The sequence below is a fragment of the Callospermophilus lateralis genome, chromosome 11, assembly GCF_048772815.1.
Source record: "Callospermophilus lateralis isolate mCalLat2 chromosome 11, mCalLat2.hap1, whole genome shotgun sequence".
NCBI lineage: Eukaryota > Metazoa > Chordata > Mammalia > Rodentia > Sciuridae > Callospermophilus > Callospermophilus lateralis.
Window position 1 is genome coordinate 22,254,217 of NC_135315.1, and position 21,236 is coordinate 22,275,452.

The 21,236-nt window shown below is 52.1% G+C and overlaps 2 protein-coding genes across 3 annotated transcripts; one reads left to right on the plus strand and one right to left on the minus strand.

The window, feature by feature from the left end:
* Positions 1 to 1,851: 1,851 nt before the first annotated feature.
* Positions 1,852 to 18,988, plus strand: Pgap3 (post-GPI attachment to proteins phospholipase 3). 2 transcript variants are annotated; one of them, XM_076870580.2, is made up of 8 exons: positions 1,852 to 2,040; positions 3,234 to 3,331; positions 4,349 to 4,501; positions 13,423 to 13,485; positions 14,012 to 14,073; positions 14,412 to 14,548; positions 14,791 to 14,995; positions 15,174 to 18,987. In XM_076870580.2, the coding sequence occupies exons 1-8, from the start codon at positions 1,860 to 1,862 to the stop codon at positions 15,235 to 15,237; spliced, it is 963 nt and encodes a 320-aa protein (XP_076726695.2). In that variant the 5' UTR covers positions 1,852 to 1,859; the 3' UTR covers positions 15,238 to 18,987. The 2 variants fall into 2 exon arrangements, with proteins under 2 accessions (XP_076726695.2, XP_076726696.1); XM_076870581.2 differs by lacking the exon at positions 4,349 to 4,501 and having other exon boundaries at positions 15,174 to 18,988.
* Pnmt (phenylethanolamine N-methyltransferase) lies at positions 17,404 to 20,636 on the minus strand. Its single transcript, XM_076870582.2, has 4 exons — positions 20,169 to 20,636; positions 19,179 to 19,378; positions 18,022 to 18,229; positions 17,404 to 17,918 (listed from the first exon to the last, which is right to left on the minus strand). Exons 2-4 carry the CDS (start codon positions 19,372 to 19,374, stop codon positions 17,471 to 17,473), a joined length of 852 nt encoding a protein of 283 aa, XP_076726697.2. The 5' UTR covers positions 19,375 to 19,378; positions 20,169 to 20,636; the 3' UTR covers positions 17,404 to 17,470.
* Positions 20,637 to 21,236: the final 600 nt, after the last annotated feature.

Consider the following 21,236-nt stretch of genomic DNA (forward strand, 5'->3'; position numbering starts at 1 on the left):
ATACAAGTTTTCTCAAAGGAAGAATACTTATTTGATAAGACTTCATCCTCTTTGATCCCAAATGTCCTCATCTTTAAATGAGGATCTTCATAAAAATATTCATCCCAACACTGTGAAGACAAAATGAAAAAAAAATTGTTATGAAAGGGCTAATAGGTCAAATGCAAAGAAGTATTGGCACTTGATTGTTTCCAATCAGCTAATGAAGGACTGAGCAATTGTTTTATTCATTTCAGCTTCCCAGTTAGTATCAACTAGGTGCTTAGCTCCAGGGCACATTATTCAAGTCATATTAACTTGAAAAAGTGCCATCCACAGAAAATAAAACGTGAATTGTGTGTCCTGGCTTTACTTAGTGGCATAGTGCTAGAGCTAAGGACTCAGGATATGTTTGCTAGGTGACTGAATGAATGGAGGCAGATGTTAACTTCTTGCTTATTCTACTACCTCCCCAATCCTAACTCCCTCTCTAGGATACAAAGGAACAATCTGATAAGGAGTCAAAGAATGGGGGAGGAGAAAAGGCAATCATTAGCTACCTGACTTCAATGCTTCAATGAGATTTGCTTGAGTGAGTGGGTGCTGGTGGTCGTTGAGGGAGGTATGAGGAGTTACCAAAGCAAGCATCCTGTTTCCAATGGTCCCCCTTAACTTTTTCCTCAAATATTACAGTTTTTCTATCAGTGTGTAAGCATGCTGGTGATTTAGCAGCTCCAGATTTAAGTAACCAGTGTTATGTTGTTCATTCATTAAAAGAAGAAAGTGCAATAAGCTTCTGAAGTCTAGTTTTATGCTAGTGCTGGAGGTAGAGTAGTAAGCAAAACAGGAGAGGCAGATGGGCAGGTGGCACACACCTGAAATCCCAGCGGCTGGAGAGGCTGAAGTAGGAGCATCGCGAATTCAAAGCCAGCCTCAGCAAAAGCGAGGTGCTAAGCAATACAGTGGAATCCTGTCTCCAAATACAAAATAGAGCTGGGGATGTGGTTCCGTGGTTGAGAGAGTGGTTCAATTCCCCATGCCCAAAACAAAAAACAAAAACAAAACAAAAAAAAAAAAAAAAAAAAAAAAAAAAACAGGAGAAATACCCTATTCCTCCCTTGTGGGCAAAACAGACCATTGTATCACCCTCCAGGTGTTAACAATCACCCTAGGAGTTGGTGTTTGAATTACAATGGAAGGGTAAGCAAGAGTGAGAGAGTGATACAAATAAAACAAAGACAGACTTGAGAAACATGGCCCTTTGAAGAGGATCTGAAGCAAAAAAATGAAGACCAGAGGGCAGGAGCCAGATTATGCAAGTCTTGTGAAGTTTGTATTTTATTATCCTGAGGCAGTTATGGGAAACTAGTAAAGAACTCTAAGAAGGAAACTGATGTGATCAAATTTGAGTTTTAGAAATGGATCTCGGATTGGAGGATGCAAAAGTAGACAAGGAAACGCTTTGAGGGCCTACTGCAGCTGTCTCAAGGACAAATGATAACGTCTTTAACCAAGGTGGTGCCAGAAGAGATGGAGAGAAGTAAGTAAACAGTGCCAGGTACATTTGGGAACTGAAATCCAACAGGGCTGGTGATAGAATTAGCCCTATTCCAAACAAAAAGAGCCCCTAGAGGAGAAAAAAAAAATCACTCCTGAACCCACCAGGAGTCCCCTTTCCCTTAACTCTCGATTCAATATATGCAGATAGCTATGGGACGAGGGGCGGGGCAGGCGCCCACAAAAATCCGGGAACCTTCATTTAAAGTAGGCGGACATCAGCGTAGAGTACAACGGAGATGACAGGTACTTCCGGTTACTCCGGAAGTGAAGGCGTCACAGGCTTTTAAGTTCCTCCCTCGGAGGCCAGCCAGAGTGACAGTATGGCCGGCCGCGCGGCGCGGCTGGTGCTACTAGCCGGAGCAGCCGCGCTAGCAAGCGGCTCTCAGGGCGACCGCGAGCCGGTGTACCGCGACTGCGTGCTTCGGTGCGAGGAGCGGAACTGCTCGGGGGGCGCACTGAGGCACTTCCGCTCCCGCCAGCCAATCTACATGAGTCTGGCAGGTAAGCCCAACCCACCATAATCCCCGCCCACTTGACTGTGGCCCCGCCCATTACACCCTAGTTGTTCTGCGATCTTTGACTCTTAGTTTCTCCTCCCGGTCTCTTATAAGTGTGGTTGGCTTCAGGGTTATGGGGGTCTCATCAGCTGTCTGACTTTCCCACAAGCTTTTACTTTATGTTTACTAAGTCAGACCCGTTATTTATTAAATACTAACTGCATACAAGGCCCTGGAATGACACAGTAATCAGACCAAAGTCTTTTAATCTTTGGAGCTTTCAGTCCTTGGGGACATGAAGTCCTAAAGGAACTTTAAATTAAGCAATAGATGTATTTGGGAGAGGAAGGAAGGAATTCTGGCTCTGAGGGGGTGGGGAAGGGATCACCTGGGAATATTTTGGGGAAGAGGGTCTTCCAGATGTTTACATTAAAATTTACACCCATGACTGTATTGGGCAAGGAACCAACAAACTGAGCACCTACCATGTGACAGATGTCACAATAGGTCAGTTAACTTTCACCACAACTCTTTGAAGTAGTTTCTCTAATCCTAGATGTGGAAGTTAAATACCCAGCCTGAGGTCATATGGGTGGTAAATAGTTTCCAGTTCTCACTTATTTGACCACAAGCCCTTTTCTACCCCTTTCTATTCTAGACAGAGGGAATAGAGAAAGTGAGTGTCCTGAGAAGACTTGGGCACTCCCAGCAGCTTGGATTACCCAGGGAGCAAGGAGCATGAAAAGGAGTAGTGGCAGTAAAGATGGAAAGGTGGTTTAGGACCTCAGGTCAGGGTGAAGGATTTGGGTTTATTTTCATAGCAGGGACAAGACAGCAAGGACTCCTCCCTGGTAAATAAAAGTAAATCCCTTGTTGAGGTAGGTCAGACATAAACCCAATTCTCCATAGATAAGGCCATCAGATGCCAAGATCTCCATCTTGGACAAAAGGAGATGAAATATCTCTATTTACTCACTGCATACCCAACCCTAGATTACAGTTACATATATACACATCCCTGGCCCTTGTGTCCACTATCTCTCTTCTCTCCAAGTGGGAAGCTATAATTTTGGAATTTCTTCTGGTTCTCTCCAACCTACAGGCCCTCTTGGCCTGTATTTGTGCTTGGACTCCATTCACACCTCCTCTACACCTCCCTGGGCTGGAGAGTACACAAACCAAATTTGTCTGTTTCAGGTTGGACTTGTCATGACGACTGTAAGTATGAATGTATGTGGGTCACTGTTGACATGTACCTCCAGGATGGTCACAGAGTGCCTCAGTTCCATGGCAAGGTGAGTTGGAGGGTCAGGGAAGGATATGGCAATTATATGGTGGGAGTAAGATGCCTTGAAGTTGGCCAACACTGTCTAAGCTATTTGAGGTATGGGTGACAGATATATATTTAAGGCAGGTACCTCTTCTTCTCAGAATCTGTTTTCATAGCATCTGATGGGATCAATGTGTCTTGCTTCTGAATATTGAGTAACAAGATCTGAGAAGCTTTGGAGCCTCCAACTTCTTGAGGTGCCCATCTTGCTTCAGGGACAAATTCCTTGCCCCACTATGACATGTTTCTCCAATACATATCTGGATCAATAGTAATATCCCTCAGATTGCCCAGTGATGCAATTTTTTTCTGGTGTCTTTTGATCCAGTATTATCTCATTCTAACTTGTTGAGGTTAACAGAAATTATTCTCCCCAATTTGCCACAGAGTAAGATGATACTCAGAGCACTGGGTCAGTACAGAGGAGGGATTGGGACCTTTTTCTGGATAGTAGGTCTGTACTGTTTCCGCTATGCCATAAGTCATCCCACTGGTATCCCCAGAGATGGGGCTGACAGAGTTGTGCATGTTGTCCAGGATAGGGGATCCTATCCTTAGCCAGGAACTGGAGAGAAGAATTGACCTGGAGAGAATCAGAGGCTTTGACTAAAATTCAGAACTAAGACCTATAGATGCAGCAAGTCAAGAAAAGATTGATTGAAACTAGGTACAGTAGCACTTATCTATAATCCCAGTGACTCAGGAGGCTGAATCAGGAGAATTGCACATACAAGGCTAGCCTCAGCAACTCAGTGAGAACCTGTCTCCAAAGTACCACTGAGGTTGTGCTCTGTGGTAAAGTGCCCATGGGTTCAATCCAGAGTACCACAAAGGAAAAAGAAAAAGACTGGGGATATAGATCAGTAGTAGAGCACATGTCTAGAATGCATGAGGTCCTGGATTCCATCCCCAGAGCCCTCCCCCAAGTTAAAAAGATTGGGTTGCCTGTCCCTCAGGTCCCCTCCATCTGCTCCTTTTTCAGTGGCCTTTCTCCCGGTTCCTGTTCTTCCAAGAGCCAGCTTCTGCCCTGGCCTCTTTCCTCAATGGCTTGGCCAGTCTGATGATGCTCTGCCGCTACCGCACTTCCGTGCCAGCCTGCTCTCCTATGTACCACACCTGTGTGGCCTTCGCCTGGGTAAGTAACCTGGCGGGATGCCTGCTGCACACTTCATCTAGGAACGAGGAACTCTGAGATTCCCACTGACACCTGACAGGGCTTCCGTCCAGCCAGCTTCTCCTCTGTTTCCAGGGCTGAAATTGCAGCTATGGGTGCGGGGGGAGTGTCAGCCCTAGTAAGAAAGATGGGAAGGTGCTGAGTCAAGCTTTACCTTTTTAGAACAGTCTAGAAGGCTGTTTGGAAAGGAAGGAAGAAAGAAACATTTTTCTTGTCCTCAGAAGAAGCCACTAAAAGACCCAGTAGGGCAGTTTATGAGCACAGAAGAGAGACGGGCAGCAGGGAGAAGGCTGGGACCATGGGCTTTGCAGAGGTCCACTCTGGGGAGCTTGGAGTGATCCCAGTTCCAGCCCAGGCCTATAGGCAGTAGCAGCTATAGCACTCTTTCTGGAGCTTACCCTGGTCTTAGTATATCCCAGGGTGTGTACCATCCAAATACAGAAGGGCTCTCAGCCTCATGGTGAGGCTACTCTTTGAAGAACCAGTATCCAGGGCCTAGAACTGTGTGAAAAAAATGGACTGAAGCACAGATGTGAACTGTGACAACCTTGGGGTGGGGTCAAAAGTAAGATATTGCAGTGATTGTCTCTAGATCAGAGCCTCCCTGCTAGACCTTAAGGAAAAAGTTCTCACCTTCATGCCATCAAAGCCACCACTCATTCACATATTTAGCATGTACTATGTATGTGCCAGGCACTTTGTTGGGTGCTGGGGATCCAAAAGTGTATTTAAAAAGTTAGGTTCCTGCCCTATGGTGCTAATCACACAATCATACAATTGAATTTAAAAGTACAGCGATGAAAAGGTGCAGTTGAAGCTGGGCACAGTGGTGCATGTCTAGAAACCCAGCTACCAGGGAAGCTGAGGCAGGAGCATCAAAAGTTCAAGGCCTACTGGGCAATTTAGCAAGACCTTGTCTCAAAACTAAAAGTAAGCTGAGTACAGTGACGCATACCTGTAATCCCAGCAGCTTGGGAGGCTGAGGCAGGAGTTTCGCGAGTTCAAAGCCAGCCTCAGCAATTTATCGAGGCACTAAGCAACTCAGTGAGACCCTGTCTCTTAATAAAATACAAAATAGACCTGGGGATATGGCTCAGTGGTTGAGTACCCCTGAGTTCAATCCTCGGTACCGCCACCCCCAAGAAAAAGAGCTGTAGGGTATGTGAAAGGGGCAGGACCAGCACAGAGCAGTCAGAAGGCTTCCCTGAGGAAGGGAATGGGAGGAAAGATGGGAATGAATGAAAGTTACTAGGTAAATTTGAGCAGAAGAGGGCTGGGGGTGTTGCTCAGTGGGAGAGCACTTGCCTAGCATGTGTGAGGCACTAGGTTTGATCCTCAGCACCACATAAAAATAAATAAATAAAATAAAGGACTATCAACAGCTACAATTTTTTTTGGGGGGGGGTACTGGGGATTGAACTCAGTGGCACCCAACTATGGAGCCACATCCCCAGCCCTATATTGTATTTTATTTAGGGACAGGGTCTCACTGAGTTCCTTAGTGGCTTTGCTCTCGCTGAGGCTGGCTTTGAACTAATGATCCTCCTGCCTCAGTTTCCCCAGCCAATTGGAAATACACATGTGTCTATTGCACCCGGCAAAAGAATATTTTTAAAAAATTTGAACAGAAGACAGAATGTGCATAGATAAGAGAGAATGAGGATCAATGCAGGGCCTGAAAGACCAGAAGACCTAATGTTCAAGCAGTCAGGAGGCATCTGGTATAAGACAGATGTGCTAATGGTATGCAGGTGGGCAGTGGCCAAGCCAGCCCCTGGAGAGCCTAACACTTTAGATCTCAACTCTCAAAGTGTCAGGAAGCTCCAAGGGATTTTCTTTCATTCATTCATTCATTCATTCATTCAATTTTTGTGTTGGAGATTGAACTAAAGAGTTTACCACTGAGATATATCTCCAGCCCTTTTTATTTTTGTTTTTATTTTGAGCCAACGTCTCCCCAAATTGCTGAAGCTGACCTCACACTTGTGATCCTCCTGCCTCAGCCTCCGAAGTCTCTGGGATTGCAGATATGCTCCACCATGCTTGGCTTGCTAAGGGATTTTGAGTGAGGGTGGGGAGAGAAATGATCTCAGAGTAGCTTTGTCCTTTGGAAACCTTGTTTTGTCTACTGTGTGGAGGACAGATTGGAGGGTGAGGTGGATGCTGGGGGCCAGTGGGATCATTAGCACATGCCTGACCACTGGACTAGAGGGGTGTTCTGGTCTTAGGCATTAAGGAGAAGTACATTTTAGCTATGTTTTGGAGGAGACATTAAAACTTTTTTGTGGGGGGTACCAGGGATTGAACTCAGGGGCACTCGACCACTGAGCCACATCCCCAGTCCTATTTTATATTTTATTAGAGACAGGGTCTCACTGAGTTGCTTAGCGCCTCGCTAAATTGCTGAGGCTGGCTTTGAACTAGCGATCCTCCTGCCTTTGCCTCCCCAGCCACTGGGATTTCAGGCATGCACCACCATGGCTGGCTAAGACTTTTTTTTTTTTTTTTTGTAGTTATAGTTAGACACAATACCTTTACTTTATTTATTTATATGTGGTGCTGAGGATCCAACCCAGGACCTTGCACGTTTGAGGCGAGCATCTACCACTGAGCCATAACCCCAGCCCTGGCTAAGACTTTTTAAAATTTTATTTAACAAACACATATATAGCTCTTACATATATAAGGCACCATTCTAACCATTTTATAAATATTAACCTTGTTCATCCCATAACAGAATCAAAAGGTGTAGATGATATTCTTATCCCCAGTTTACAGATGAGGGAAGCGAGGGCTGCAGAGGGCAAGGAGCCAGCACTGGGTCATGAGCCAGGCTTCTTCTCCAGAGTCCACACTCTCAGCTTCTTGGCTGTGGATAAGCCTGGCAGGGCTTAGACACAAACACGTGGTGGGAGAAGATAGGATGCAGGCATTCCCAGCATTCCTAGCTAGGGGCTCGGGAATGACACATGGGACCTACGAGGAAGCTTGGGTTGGTCAGCTTGGCTGCAGTGTGGTTGAGGGAAGAGGAACAGAGGGAGGGAGTTGAGGTTGACCCTCTGCTTTAGTGACTGAAGCTGCTGAGTGTGGGTGAGGCCACAAAGGGGAATGAGATAGTGAGAAGAGAAGGTGTCTAGGGTGGAAACCTGAGGAGCCCAAAACTCGATGGCTGGATAGAGGAGGATGAACCAGCAAATGGAGACAGGGGTGGCCAGAGGAGAGGCAGAAAACTTGGAGATTATGGGCTTGGGGAGCCCCAGGACAGGTCAAGAAGGAAAGAGTAGTGTGTTCTCCTGAATAATGCTGGACAGACAGGTGAGAACTGAGGGTGCCCTGGGTCTGGTGGCTTGAGGACCTGAGGATAGTGTGGTCATGCTGAAAAGTCCAGGCTGAGCCCAAGACCTGGGAGATGGGCACACAGGAGGCTGTTAAACTTCTGGGAGATCCTGGGCCTCCCTAATACTTCCTTTTCAACAAATATTAATAACAATCATTAAGAATCGTAGAACCCAAGCCCTGTTCCATAAACACTTCACACACATCTCCTCCTGTGATCCTGGTAGTGCACACTTGAGCTCTGAGTAACTCTCAGAGGTGGGAAAGTTATGCCTGAGTGAGAGCTACCAAGTTAATGGCAATGAGTTGCCTCCAGCACTGTCTGACTCCAGGGCCTGAGGGCTCAGCACCTCTCCTTGGCTGCCTGCATGTCCTGTAAGGAATGTTGGTTGAGCACTGGTCAACGTGGGCAGAGGTAGGAATTCGCACTTGTGGGGCTGAAGCCCCTGAGGTACAGATCCAGCCAGCCCTAGTGGCAGGACACAGGCTGAACCCAGGAGCCAGAGAGATCCCATCCTCTGGTTGGTGCCAGGGAAATCCAGGGAGGGGGTGAGGTGTCATTGGGAATTTGCAAGCCTGGTAGGCCTTAGACACAGACACACTGGTGGAGAGGAGATAGGATTCAGGCATTTCCAGCATTCCTAGCTAGGGGCTCAGGAATGACACATGGGATCTACAAGGCAAGCTTGGATTGGTCAGCTTAGCTTCAGTGTGGCCGTGAGAAGAGGAACAGAGGGAGATGAAATGGAGCAGAGAGGGCCAAATGCCAGGTGCGGGTAGAGCTTCTGCTTTAGGCAGGGGCTTGGCACACATGGTTTTGGGCATGGGTGAGAGAGAGCCACCACTTCCTGTGTAGGCCTGTCACAGGGAAGGGAATTTGGTCTTGGCAAGGAGAGTAGGAAAGTGAGGAGGTTACACCTGTCCCCTTTCCCTTGGGATTCTTCAGGGACACTGCTTGTCTGGGCTCACTGCCTGTATCTCCCCTTTGCCTCCTTCTCTCTTGGAGAACGTGGGACAGCTGTGCCTGAACACTCTGAGCAGTGCTCAAAGCCTGCACGATAGGGCCTCAGGTCTGAGGGATCCTCAGAAGGTCCCAACCCTTGCCTGCCTAAAATGTGCCAGAAACCACTAGTCATGTCACAACTCTGGTCTTGATCTCCTTGTTTCTTGGGTCTTTTGTCTCAGTGGTGTCAGCAGCTCAGCTTCCATCTTAGCAAGGGGTCACCCCTCCCAAGGATACCCTGCAGTCCATTGTGACCAAGGACACTTAGAAAAGGACCCCAGGGACGTTGAGGTGGGAGAGGGTACCCTACAGAATATGGGATTCTGAGTTTGGGGTCCTTCTCATGCCACCCCCAGGCCCTCAAGGGGCACATCCTCAGAGCCTGTACCGCTTTGATGATCTAGTTGGATTTTACATTTGATCTTGAGCCTGTGTGTGTTTCTGTAGGAGGGAGGGATCCCAAGCCATTCAGAGGGTGTGACAATGGACTTTGTTCTTGGCTGGGTCTTCTGGAGTGAGTGGGGCCCCTGATTTCTGTTGGCTGCAGGTGGGAAGGCCCCTCACCCACTCCAGGTTAGTCTTGCAGGAGGGGTGTCTCAGGCTTTTTCTCTGGGAGACCAGGAAACTCTTGTGCCAAAGCTGTATCAGGCAGCCCCTGGGCTGGGGCTGTAGCTCAGTGGCACAGAGCTTGCCTACTACGTGTGAAGCCCTGGGTTCGATCCCCAGCAACACAAAAAATAAATAAATAAATAAATAAATAAATAAAAGGCATTATGTCCATCTACAACTAAAAAAATAAATATTTTTAAAAACGTAAGGCAGCCACTGCATTCCCCTGTAGGCTTGGGCTTGGGCTGGGCAGCAGCCAGGCAGTGCTGAGGAGCCCACCGAAGCTCTGTACACTGTGGCCCTTGGACTTCATGGAGCAGGGGACCCTGGCTCTTTTCCAAAATTAGAAGGGTAAACCAATTTTTCATCCCTTCATCTAATGGGGAAAAGCCCTCTCGTACAAGAGTGAAACGAAGAATGGCAGGGAATCCAGTCTGTCTCTGTAGTATGATTTGTGGAGGTGGGCACTGATTGTATCATCCCTGTTGAGGAAACTATGAGAAAAGATAGGCTGAGGATATAGCAGAAGACTTCAGGAAGGACTTCCTGACCATCAGATAAGTCAGTGGAACAGAAAATCAAGGAATTCTTTGGAAAAAGCCTCTATCTCTCAGGAGTGAGCTGGGACAGGCTTGTCTTGCCTGAGGCATGGAGCGAGACACTGTGGCCTCGGTGGTGGGGGCAGTAGGCATCATATTTAACATTCTACCTCCCCCACTTCTGAGACACAGAGCTATTTAAAGACTCACTTGTCCCCACCGCTACGTTGTCAATGACAGCCCCTAGCACTGGGGCTTAGCACTGGGGTCGAATTCCTGACAGATCTGGCTCACTTGGCATCCAACCAGTTTCACGGCTGTGATATTTTTGTCTCAATTTTCTTATTTTCCAACAGACTGAAACAGCCTCCTGCTCCCCCACCAGCTTTTCCTGTCCCCCTCATCCCCACCCACACTGGCTCCCTGCCCCTGGCTGCCTCCTTTTCTCAGTGTTTGCACAGAGTTCTTAGTGCCTTGGGCCCAGCCATCACCCTCCTGGCCAGTTACACTGTCTGCCCCCTCCCATCCTACGAGGGCTTGGCCGAGAAGCCTGGGAGTAGTGGTATATTTGTATCTTGGGACTGTCCCTTCCTTCCACATCCATCTGTCCCCTTTGCTTGTGTCTTGATTACAAACTCTGAAGAGAAACAGGATCTGTTAGGTCCATACTGGTGGGATTGTGGCTCAGGAGCAGGGAGCAAGGGGCTCTTCTCACAGCTGAGGCATCTACAGTCTGGGATCCAGGGGCCTTCTTCTGCCCCATAGTCTAACCTTGAACCTTGTGACCCTTGGGGAAAGGAGAATGGGGATGCATGGTGGGGGTCTGCCTGTATGTGATGCAGGACATGGACGTTTATGGAATCCCCACCGTAGGCCAGCAGTGATAGTAGTGGCTCTTTCTGGAGTGGCTACTCCGTGCCAGACCTTTGTGACATCGTCCTCACAGCCCTCCTGTGGAGGAAGTGCTGTTTCTAACCCCATTTCCTAGGTGAACAAATAGCTGAAGCTCAGTTACTTGTCCAAAAACACATAGGTAAGCTGGGCAGGGCCGCACACACCTGTCCTCCCACCTCCTAGGGAAGCTGAAGCAGGAGGATCGCTTGAGCCCAGGAGTTCGAGGCCAGTCTGGGCAACATAGTGAGTCCCTATCCCAAAAAACAAAATCCAACAAAACACAGTTGTTTAGGGACTGGAGCAGTACTTGAGCTCAGGGTCTGTCTCATTGTAAAGACTCTGTACTTTTCTGTCTCCGGCCTGCACCTGTGGGGGTGGGCTAGCAGCAGGAGAGACCAGTTTCTCAGCCTAGACCACCTTAGCCTGGTGGGAGATTGAGAGGCAGACTTGTTCTCGGTGGCCTTTGGGCTATGGGAGAGCTGTGAGAGTTCCATGCTGGCCCACCGGTAAAGAAAATAGCAACTAAGGCTTTAAACCCCATCCTGGACACCATGCTGCATGCTGTGTTTGTACAGGTGCTCACTCAATCCTGATCTACACTGATATTATTCCCATTTTACAGATAAGACAACTGAGGCACAGCAAGGCTAAATAACTTGCCTAAGGACACACAGGAAATGCAGAGCCAGGATTTGAGCCCTGGCAGTCTGGCTCTAGGGGCTGCATTGTTAATGACACAACTTCCCAAGTCTGAGGGAAGGGTCAGAAGAGGAGCCCCATATGGGACACTCCCAGGGGAAAAGGGCCATCTCAGGGGTGCAGAGTCCAAGCTTCAGGTGGGTCTCTGTAAGTGGAAGGCACCCTGGGGAGGCAGGTGGACAAGGAACCCAGCAGCCCTGCCCTGTGTGGAGCTGAAGCTTGGCCAATGCACTTCCACCCCTGCTTTCAGTGTTCCAACCGCCACTTAGCTCAGTCCTCTTGTCACCTCCCCCTTCCTGTTGTGGGTGACAAGGAGGCCTGGCTGGCTGCCAGTCCTTGCTGTCTTCCCCTCCTCCTCCTCCTCCCCACACTGGTTCCAGGGACACTGTCCTTTCTAAGGATGTCCCTGTGCCTGGTCTGTGTGACTGCCAGGGCCTTGTGTCCAGCCCAGGGCCTGCTCCTCTCCCCACGTTGACCATACACCCCACAGACTCTGGGGGAGTGTCCAAAGAAGCCACCAGGGGTAGACTCACTTCCTAGCTCCAGACTGTGCCTCCATGTTGTCCCTGGGGAAGGGGCAGCAACAGGGAGGAGCCTCAAGGCTGGTGGAAGGGGCAGAATGGCCTTCCCTCAGGGCAGGAAGGCACTGAGGACCACTCAGGCCAGCTGGTGACAGGTCCCAGGGGAGATCTTGGGCCTCGGGGGAGAGGAGTGGGAGTTGCCTTGGGCCTCTGCAGCCTGGCAGCATGAGGGTGCCTAACTGGCTTTGCCACTGAGCCCTGCCCTGCCTCCACCCTGGGTCCCCCCACCCCGCTCCGCTCCCCAGGCCTGTCAGGCCCCACAGAGAGGCTTCTTCCCTTGCTCCCTCTGCCCTCCGCCTGGCCAGTTGTCCTGGCACCTAAGTGCGCAGCCTTTTCCATGTCCGGCAGGCCGGGCCCACCCTGGACACCCCTCCCCAGCTCCGGGGCAGGCCAGGCCTGGCCCCTGCTCTTTCTTCCTGGGACTGTCTGTCCCTGGCTTCCCTGCTGCTATTTGTAGCTTCTCCTCAGCCCACCCCTCCCCGAAGAAAGTGCCAGCACCACCTCCCAGAAGACCTGGGGCTCATTTACAGGATGATTCTTACTCTCTCAATGCATTTAATTTCCAGGAAGAAGGCCTCAGATATTCCCCTGGACCCTGCCCACTGCAGCCCCTTCATTCCTGCCCTGCTCCGCCCAGGTCTTAAGAGCAGCTCTGGTCTGGCAAGTCAGGCCGGCCCAGCCAGGAGGAAGCTGGGCTAGGCTGCCACTGGAGTCCTGGTCCTAGGACTGGGCCCAGTGGGATCTGCTGGGTCTCCCTGCCTGGCTTGCTTTTGGGGCACGCCCCAAGCTGGCTCAAGCCTTTTCCACCCCACCCACCTCATTCCCGCCCCCAGAGGCTGAGGTCACCAGCTCCCCTGGGCCCGGGTGGGGCTGTCATCACCTGGCAGTTGGGGGAGGAGGTGAGGCCCTGGGGCCTGTTGTCCTAGTGATTGAGTAACCAAGGATCTTGGCTCTGCCAGAACTGGTTCCCAGGCCAGGCTAGAACATGCGGAGGCTGCAGCCCCCCAACCCCTCCTCCATGGCCTTAGGGGCTGGGGATGATGGGGAGTTGACCTGAGGGGACTGGGCTGGGCCTGGATGGGGGACACAAGTTTGTTTTTCCAGGGGCATGGGAAAGCACATTTCTTGCCCCCAAAGCCCCTTCCTAAAGATGAGGTGGAGAGGGACCCTGGGGTCTCCCCAACCTTGGGGCAACATGTTCATTGGCCCTTCCGTCCTCAGGTGTCCCTCAATGCTTGGTTCTGGTCCACAGTCTTCCACACCAGGGACACCGACCTCACAGAGGTGAGAGCCCCCATTTCCCTCTCCTGCATGGGACTGTTCCCGAGAGCCCGGGGGGGGGGGGGTGGCAGAGCAGGGCTCGAGAGTGCAGCTGCCCTCGGTTGGGCATTCTAGTAACACACTCGAGCTTCCCAGTCTGGCGAGGTAGGTCTGATGGTTAACTCTAACCATGAGGCAGCTGAGCCTTGGGACGCGAAATCATTTGCTCAGGGCCACCTGGTGAGTGAGGGGCTGCAGTCAGGATAGAGCGCACAGCTAACAGACTCCAGGCACTGGGCATCGATGGTAGGTTCTCCTGTCCCACAGCCTGGCCGAGCCCGCTGCTGAGCAGCACACTGTAGGCTGTGAGCACAAGGGTCAGTCTGTCACCTCCGCAGTGAAACAGCAATAGGCAGAAGGAGCGGGAGAAGAGACCCCTCTGACTGCAAGGTCAGGCCCCGTCCCCTCCCTGCCTCCACCCGCAGTGGCTCATCTGGGCCACAAAGCTGTTCAATCTCCAGCGGCACTCATGGGCTCCCCTTGTCCTCAGAAAATGGACTACTTCTGTGCCTCCACTGTCATCCTCCACTCAGTCTACTTGTGCTGCGTCAGGTATGCCTGTATTGGTGGCTGCAGGGACAGACTCAGGACCGGGGTCAAAAAGGGGGTTGCTGCCCCAGGGCTGCCTCTTTGGTCTCCCACACATCCCTGCTGTCCTAGATGGGGGTTCTGCAGAGGACTGGGTGCCCTGGCTCCTCACAGGGAGCTGCAGCACTTGGCCAAGGCCCCTGGGTGGGGTGGGTGGAGTTCTGCCCCAGCGGCCTGTTTTGGTGGGGGAAAGGGCAGTAGCTTTAGTGAACTCACTGATGTTGGGGGAGGAGAACTTCAGGGAGGGCTGCTCTGGTGACGGGCCACCTGCCACCACCTGAGCAGCTCTGGATGGTGGGCAGGACCGTGGGTTTGCAGTACCCAGCCGTGGCCAGAGCCTTCCGGGCCTTCCTGCTGCTGCTGCTGACCACACATGTCTCCTACTTGAGCCTCGTGCACTTTGACTATGGCTACAACCTGGCGGCTAACGTGGCTTTTGGTGAGACAGAACTGAGGCGTTGGGTTGGGCCATCTGCAAAACTTTGGGGTGGGCATAGTGGGTGGCCCTTCTAAGAGAAGGTTCTGGAAAGAGACTTGCAGGGAGGAAGAGGGAGAATTTGAAGTGGGAGAGAGGGGAGGCTGGGAGGAGTGTCTGAGGATGTTCCCAGGGTCAGAGAGCACGGGAGGGGTGGCCTGAGGGAGAGGCTCAGAGAGTGAGCCTGTCCTGCCCTTGGCACCCAGGTCTGGTGAATGTGGTGTGGTGGCTGACCTGGTGCCTACGGAACCACCGGAGACTGCCGCATGTGCGCAAGTGCGTGGTGGTGGTCTTGCTGCTGCAGGGGCTGTCCCTGCTGGAGCTGCTTGACTTCCCACCCTTCTTCTGGGTCCTGGACGCCCATGCCATCTGGCACATCAGCACCATTCCTGTTCACATCCTCTTTTTCAGGTTGGTGCCATCCCTTGCCCGGTGTTTGCCTTCCTTGTGCCCAGTCCCTTGACAGGTCCTAGAAGAGACTGGGGACCCCATGTACCCTCTCACCCCTTCCCGCTTGCCTGCGCTCACCCCCCTTGCCCAGGGAGCTTTAGAGCTGGGTTCTTTAGTGGGCTCCTCCCTTGGCCCGCAGCTTCCTGGAAGACGACAGCCTGTACCTACTGAAGGAATCAGAAGCCAAGTTCAAGCTGGCCTGAAGACACTTGGAGTTGTCTGGTCCTTTCCTACTGGCTTCTCCTTCCCCCTCCCACCTTCAGATGATTTGTTTTCTCCTTTTAGTTTCTTGAACTTGGACATGAGGAGTGTGGGCCCAGAATCATGTAGCTGCCCACCCTTTGCTGGCCCTCACAGGGCTTGGAGCCTGCCCTAGGGATGGCCTCACACCTAACATCTGGGGTCACAGAATGGGCAGCCCCTCTGGTTCCTGGAGCTGAACTGGGATAGAACTGTGTTCTGAGTTCCACTGAGAGGAAGGCCCTTAGGAATCCAGTGGGGTCCCCTTCTATTATTGGCACCCTGCTTTGGGGCACCACTAGGTGGTGCTAGAGGCCTGCTCTTTGGCTACCCGGTTTTAAGGCCAGTCTTAAATTCCAGGAGGGATGCAGAGGGACTAACCTGCTGGGATTGGGACTGGGGAGGGGTTTCACCCTGACTTTTGCCCCAGCCAGGCTCCCAGGAGACCTCACCAACACCCTCTGAGCCAGGACACCAGAGGGCCCAGGACAAGAATCTGATGCTGTTCTGGTTGGGAGCTTATGTGTGAATGTATAGGAGAGCATGGGCAGGCCAAGTACAGAGGTGACTGGGTAGCGAGCATGGCTCTGCGTGTGTGTAAGAGACAGCATGCCTGTGCACAAGCTACTGTAGTTTAGAGTGTTTGTGCCTGTTCAAGGGCAGCTAGGTATGTGTGGGTTTGGGGAATATGCATAGATTGAGTGTGAGTGTGCTTGTGGGTGTGTCTGAGATGAGTGCAAATGCGAGTGAATGTGCCATGCAGTGCTGGGAATTGGGAGCAGGATGGGAATCAAGTCACCATCACCAATCACCAGCTCTGCCCAAGACCTCAGCCAGGATGTGTACATGCTCTGAGTGGAGTCTGGGGGTCCAGGCTGGCTGTATGCCTGCCTATCCAGTGCCCCCTTTGCCATTTCCCTCCAAACCTCATAGGGCCCCCTCATAATTTAAGATCAGTACTAGCTCCTGGGGACAGAGTGAAGAAGAAAAATGGGGATCCTGGGCCTTCTTCAGTCTCCCTGTCTCCTCACCTAGCACGTTTGGCCTTTCCTCCCCAGTTCCCTGCTCTAGCTCTTTGCCACAGCTTGGACTTTGGTGTGTGGGTGGGGGGGTTGCACCGTGAATTCTAGGGACAAGGGAAGAGAACTGTAGCCGAGTCTGGTTTCTGCCATGCCCAGAGGCACTCACTATTCCAGGGTGACCCCAGGGAAGGCAGGAACCACACTATGCTTGTGTCCTGATAAAGGTGACCCCTAGCAACTGCCAGCAGCCCTGGCACTCCCTTGCTCCACAAGGATAGGGTTTGTGGCTTCAGAAACTTTCCATCCTGAAGGCAGTCTGCAATTGAAGCCAGAATACTTTTTTTGCTCTGTCTCTGCTCCCTAGCATAGGGAGCTATGCTAAGACTCTAACCTCAGGAACTTAGGTGGCCCATGTGAGGTTCTTTTGATACTAAAATCTATTTTAAGGCAGAATGGTAGTGAGGATGATGCTTAATAAACTAGTTCCCCTCACCCTCCCTTTTTCAGTTCATTTGTGTGCATAGGGTAGGCTGGAAGGAAGGAAGAGCTGGCTGGAGGCAGTAGACAGAGGTGGGATCTCTATCTAGGCATTGGGGGTGGGAATGGTAGGGACCAGATGCAGAGCTGGGCAGGGTTCAAGTCCAGCCTGGGGGAGGGAGCTGGCACTGTTTTTTTCTTTCTCACGTCCCAGGCCGGGATTGTAATAGTCCTCATACACACCCAGCACCCTGGCAATCTTGTCTCCCTGCTTTTCAGCTTTGGGTCTGCAGGCTCCACTACTGCTTGTTACTTAACCTCTCTGAGCTTCACCTGGAAATAGGCTAAGTCAGGGTCCACCACTGAGTGCAATGACTGAGTGACATGACAGATACAAGAGCCTGGCATACAACAGATACCAAATGAGCTCCCCTGAGCTAGGCCTTCCTTAGTTTAGGAAGAATGAGTAGTGCAGAAAGCTACCTTCATGGAAACTTCTGGAAAAGAAGGAAGGCTAGGGTTGATGCCTCCCACACCCCTATACTCAGAAGAGAACTCTGCACCCTTGTTGCTTCCCAAGAAAGTCACAGATGGTACTGACACTTGACTGCATGGAATGATTTCTTTATTAGGTGCCACATAAGTAATAAGGGAATCTGGTAGGTGAAGACCACAGGGCATTGGGCACACTGGATGTTCACACCTCCACCCCCACCTTCTTCTGGGCCCAGGCAAAGAAGATGCCCTTGACATCATCCACGCCTGTCCGGAGGTGGGTAGGCATGATGTAGGTGCGAAGGTCCCGTACCTCATAGCCACTGAGCACCAGCGCCTCCCTCACCTCCTCCTCACGCACAGGCACCACTGCCAGCCTGGCCTTCCCAGCCAGGTACCATGACTCCTCTAGGGCCCCAATGAGGAGGAGGTGTCCCCCAGGCCTGAGCAGAGTGGTGATGTGGTCCAGGGCCCGCTGAAAGCTGGGAAGGTCTGGACTCACAGCTTCCAGGCAGAAGGCAGAGACTAGGGCATCAGCAGGCAGAGGCGCCAGGCTGGCAATGCCCAAGGGCTGGGGTTGGTGCACATCAATGGGCAGGACCCGCTTCACTCTGGCTCGTAGCTGGCGCTCCTTCTCCTGCCAGGACTCACTGTGCAGGGGGCACAAGCAAGGCTCAGGACTGCCCCGTTCAGTCTCTGCTGCTCCCCTCCAGCCACTCCATGGGAAGGCCTGCCCCCACCTCCAGCCCTTACCCCTTTCCCTCAATGAGGCAGACATGCTGGCTGTACACGCTCCAGTTGAAAGCCCCTGGCTCCTCACGCAGCCAGAGCCCCAGCTCTTGGCGGTTGACCTCCAGGAAATCTGTCATGGTAATGTCTTCAAAGTGGGCACAGGCACTGAGCAGCTGGTATATGGTAGGTCCTGAACCAATATCAATGAGGGTGCGGCCAGCCACCTCACCTGGGAGGGCAGTAGAGGAAAAGGGTCTTGTGCCAGGTCTGCCCAGGCACCGTAAGGCAGGCACCCTCTGCCTTAGACAACCCTGTCTCACCTGCTTCTCCCTCCCTCTCCTGAGCTCTTTCACCTGGATAAGAGGGTCTCTCTGAAAGACGCATTGCCTCTGCAGTTAGACTGAACAGGGCTGTCCTGGGTCCAAGCACTCACTGATTTACCTTGGAAAAGGAACTTGGCTTCTTTGAGACTCAGGTTCCACATCTAGAAACCTACATCCTCAGTGAGGATTACCAGGGACAATCCTGAGACAGGAGGCTTTTCTCTCCATCTTCAATGACTTCTTCCTCCTTTTTTTTCTTATCAGTACCAGGGATTGAACCCAGGGGTGCTTAACCACTGAGCAACATCCCAGGCCTTTTTTACAAAAATATTTAGAGACAGGGTTTTCTAAATTGCTGAGGCTGACTTTGAACTTGCCATCCTCTTGCCTCAGCCTCCAGGCACTGGAATTACAGACCTGCACCAGGCATTTTCTCCATTTTTTTCCTCCTCTGTATCTGCCTTCATCTCAGTCTCTCCTACATTCCCCAACTGACTCTGAATTCAGAGCATTTTCACCCACCCCACACCTTCTCTTTCCACCTCTCTTTTCTCTGGTAGCGCTGCTCTTTCTCTTCTCTCTGCACTTGTTAAAAAATTAAAATAAAGGACGGGTTCTCACTGTGTCGTCTAGTACTCCTTGGCTTAAGGGTTTCTCTGCCTCAGAATCCCCAGTAATTGGGACACAGGCAGGGCCACCGCGCATTAGGCCCTCTTTCCCTTGCACCTATTATTTATCTCAGTGTCTTGGTCCCTATTTGGTTGGTTCCCTTCCTCCCTCTCTCCCCTTTCCCTTTCTTGATGACAGGTCCCCAGGACTCCAGTGTCCCGGGTGCCTCAGTGTCCTGGCACTCACCCGTGGCGAAGGTTTGCGCCAAGCAGCGCAGCTTCCAAGGCCCGACGCCGTCCGGGCTACTCAGGTCCCCTCGAGGGGGAGTATAGTTGTTGCGCAGGTAGGCTCCGGGCTCGAAGCGCTGGTAGGCCGAGGCGACCGCAGCCCGGCCGGGATCCCAGTCTGTACCTGCTGTGTGGCTCCGGTCTGCTTGGCTCATACTGCTGGTTTGAAGTACCCAAAGTTTGAATTATGCCCCTTTCCCCAGTCCCCACTGCCCGCCTTGTCCCCCGTTGGTCTGGCGGCCCCTTTATCTACCCCCGGACCCCCGCCCGACCCCTCCACTGCGGGGGCGGGGGCTGAGCGATGAGCCGCCCCGGGCCATGCGCGCCCGGTGGTGGCCACCCCATCCATCTCAGTTAGTGTCGAAGCAGCAGACACGCCGGTGGTGTGGGGGCGACCGCTGGAACATCAGTTCCTGCCCCACCCTTGCTCCACACTTGTTCCCGCAGCCCTCCACCCTTGGCCTCACCTGCCAGTCCCAGACTGGGTCCCAGTCCAGCACCCTACCTCGACTCCCGACCCCCTGTCCCACAGCCACGTCTCCTCTCTTCACCAGCTCCAGCTCCCTGCAGCCATTCACCCCTTTGCCTGGCATCCCATCCCTTCTTTTTTCTTTTTCTTTCTTTCTTTCTTTTTCTTTTTTCTTTCTTTCTTTCTTTTTTTTTTTTTTTTTTTTTTTTTTGCTGCTGGACATTGAACCCAGGGCCTTGTACAGGTGGGTCAAGTACTCTGCCAACTGAGCTACATCCCCAGTCCCCATCCCTTTTTTCTAAGGTTTGGAATTGCTCCTACCCCAGTCCCCACCTCTAGGAAAGTCCCAGACTCCTACCTGGCTCCCCTTCCTCTAGGACACCCCTTCTAACCCCCATCCTTTCCTTATTAATGTCACCCTGACTCCCATCCCTCCTCCAGGCCACTATCCCATCTCTGTTCTCCAGTGCCCCTCCCCACCTCTAGAAAGGACTGTGCGTTCCAGTCCCTGCCTCGGTTGCCCGGGGCCCCAGAGTCAGGTTCTGCCCTTCCCGTCCGATGGCAGCAGCGATAGGGGAGGCGAGCGGGGATAATGAACTTAGCAGGCGAAATAATGGGCCCCAGGGATCCGAGCGCCTTATCTGGGGGCTAAGGACAAAAGGTTCGGGATGTTCCCGCTGCTTTCCGGGACAGAGAACACAGGTCAGTGCAGTGACACGTGGATCATTCTTCGAGCCACCTGGCCACTAGGGGGCGCAGCCCCCATATTCAGTTTCCTGTCCGTCTGGGGTCTTGGACCCCTCTTCCAGCCCATACTCTAGCTCCTTCTGGGACGCTGGCCAAGCCAGGCCTGCAAGTCCTACTTGGTGCTCCAGGTATCCAGCGCGCAAGATGCTACAGTCTTCCCTCCTACCCCACAAGTGGGAAGCCAATTCCGCTCTCTGCATGTGCATGGTCTTTCTGAAACTGGACTTCTCTGGATCAGAAAGGTGCACCTCTACCCAGGGTAGGCTAGTGGTCTCTGCCAAGATCAGCCTTTGGCCTCCCTTGATCCAGGCCTCCTCTGGGCTCTCTTCTTGTCCCAAGGGGGAAAGTCTCCTTGTTGGGTCAGACAGCTAGGTTGGGATATGAGTCATCATGACAGCTGCAGGGGTCATAGACAGGAACCTGACCCCTGTAACCCTCCCATAAAACCCACTCAGGTCAGGGAGGGTGGCACACCTGACCCCAGGCAGGATTGATTCTGTCTGGATTTGCAGCTGAGTGGCCTTGAGGTCACTGACCCCATCCACACTCTGAGGCACAGCCAAGAACAGTCCTGGTGCTAGCCTCCTCCATGTTCGCCACGAGATATCATTTAAACAAATCCTGATGCCAGCTGGCATGCTGGGCACTGCCCAGTGCCAGGGACTGAATTCGGAAGCCAGGACTGGGCAGTGGAGTTAGGGCACAGGAAGGGGACTGGACAGACGGCAACTCTGTTTACAGTTTTGCCCTGCACCCCACCCCCAAGCATGGGGTGTACCCATAGGCTTTACCATATTTAGT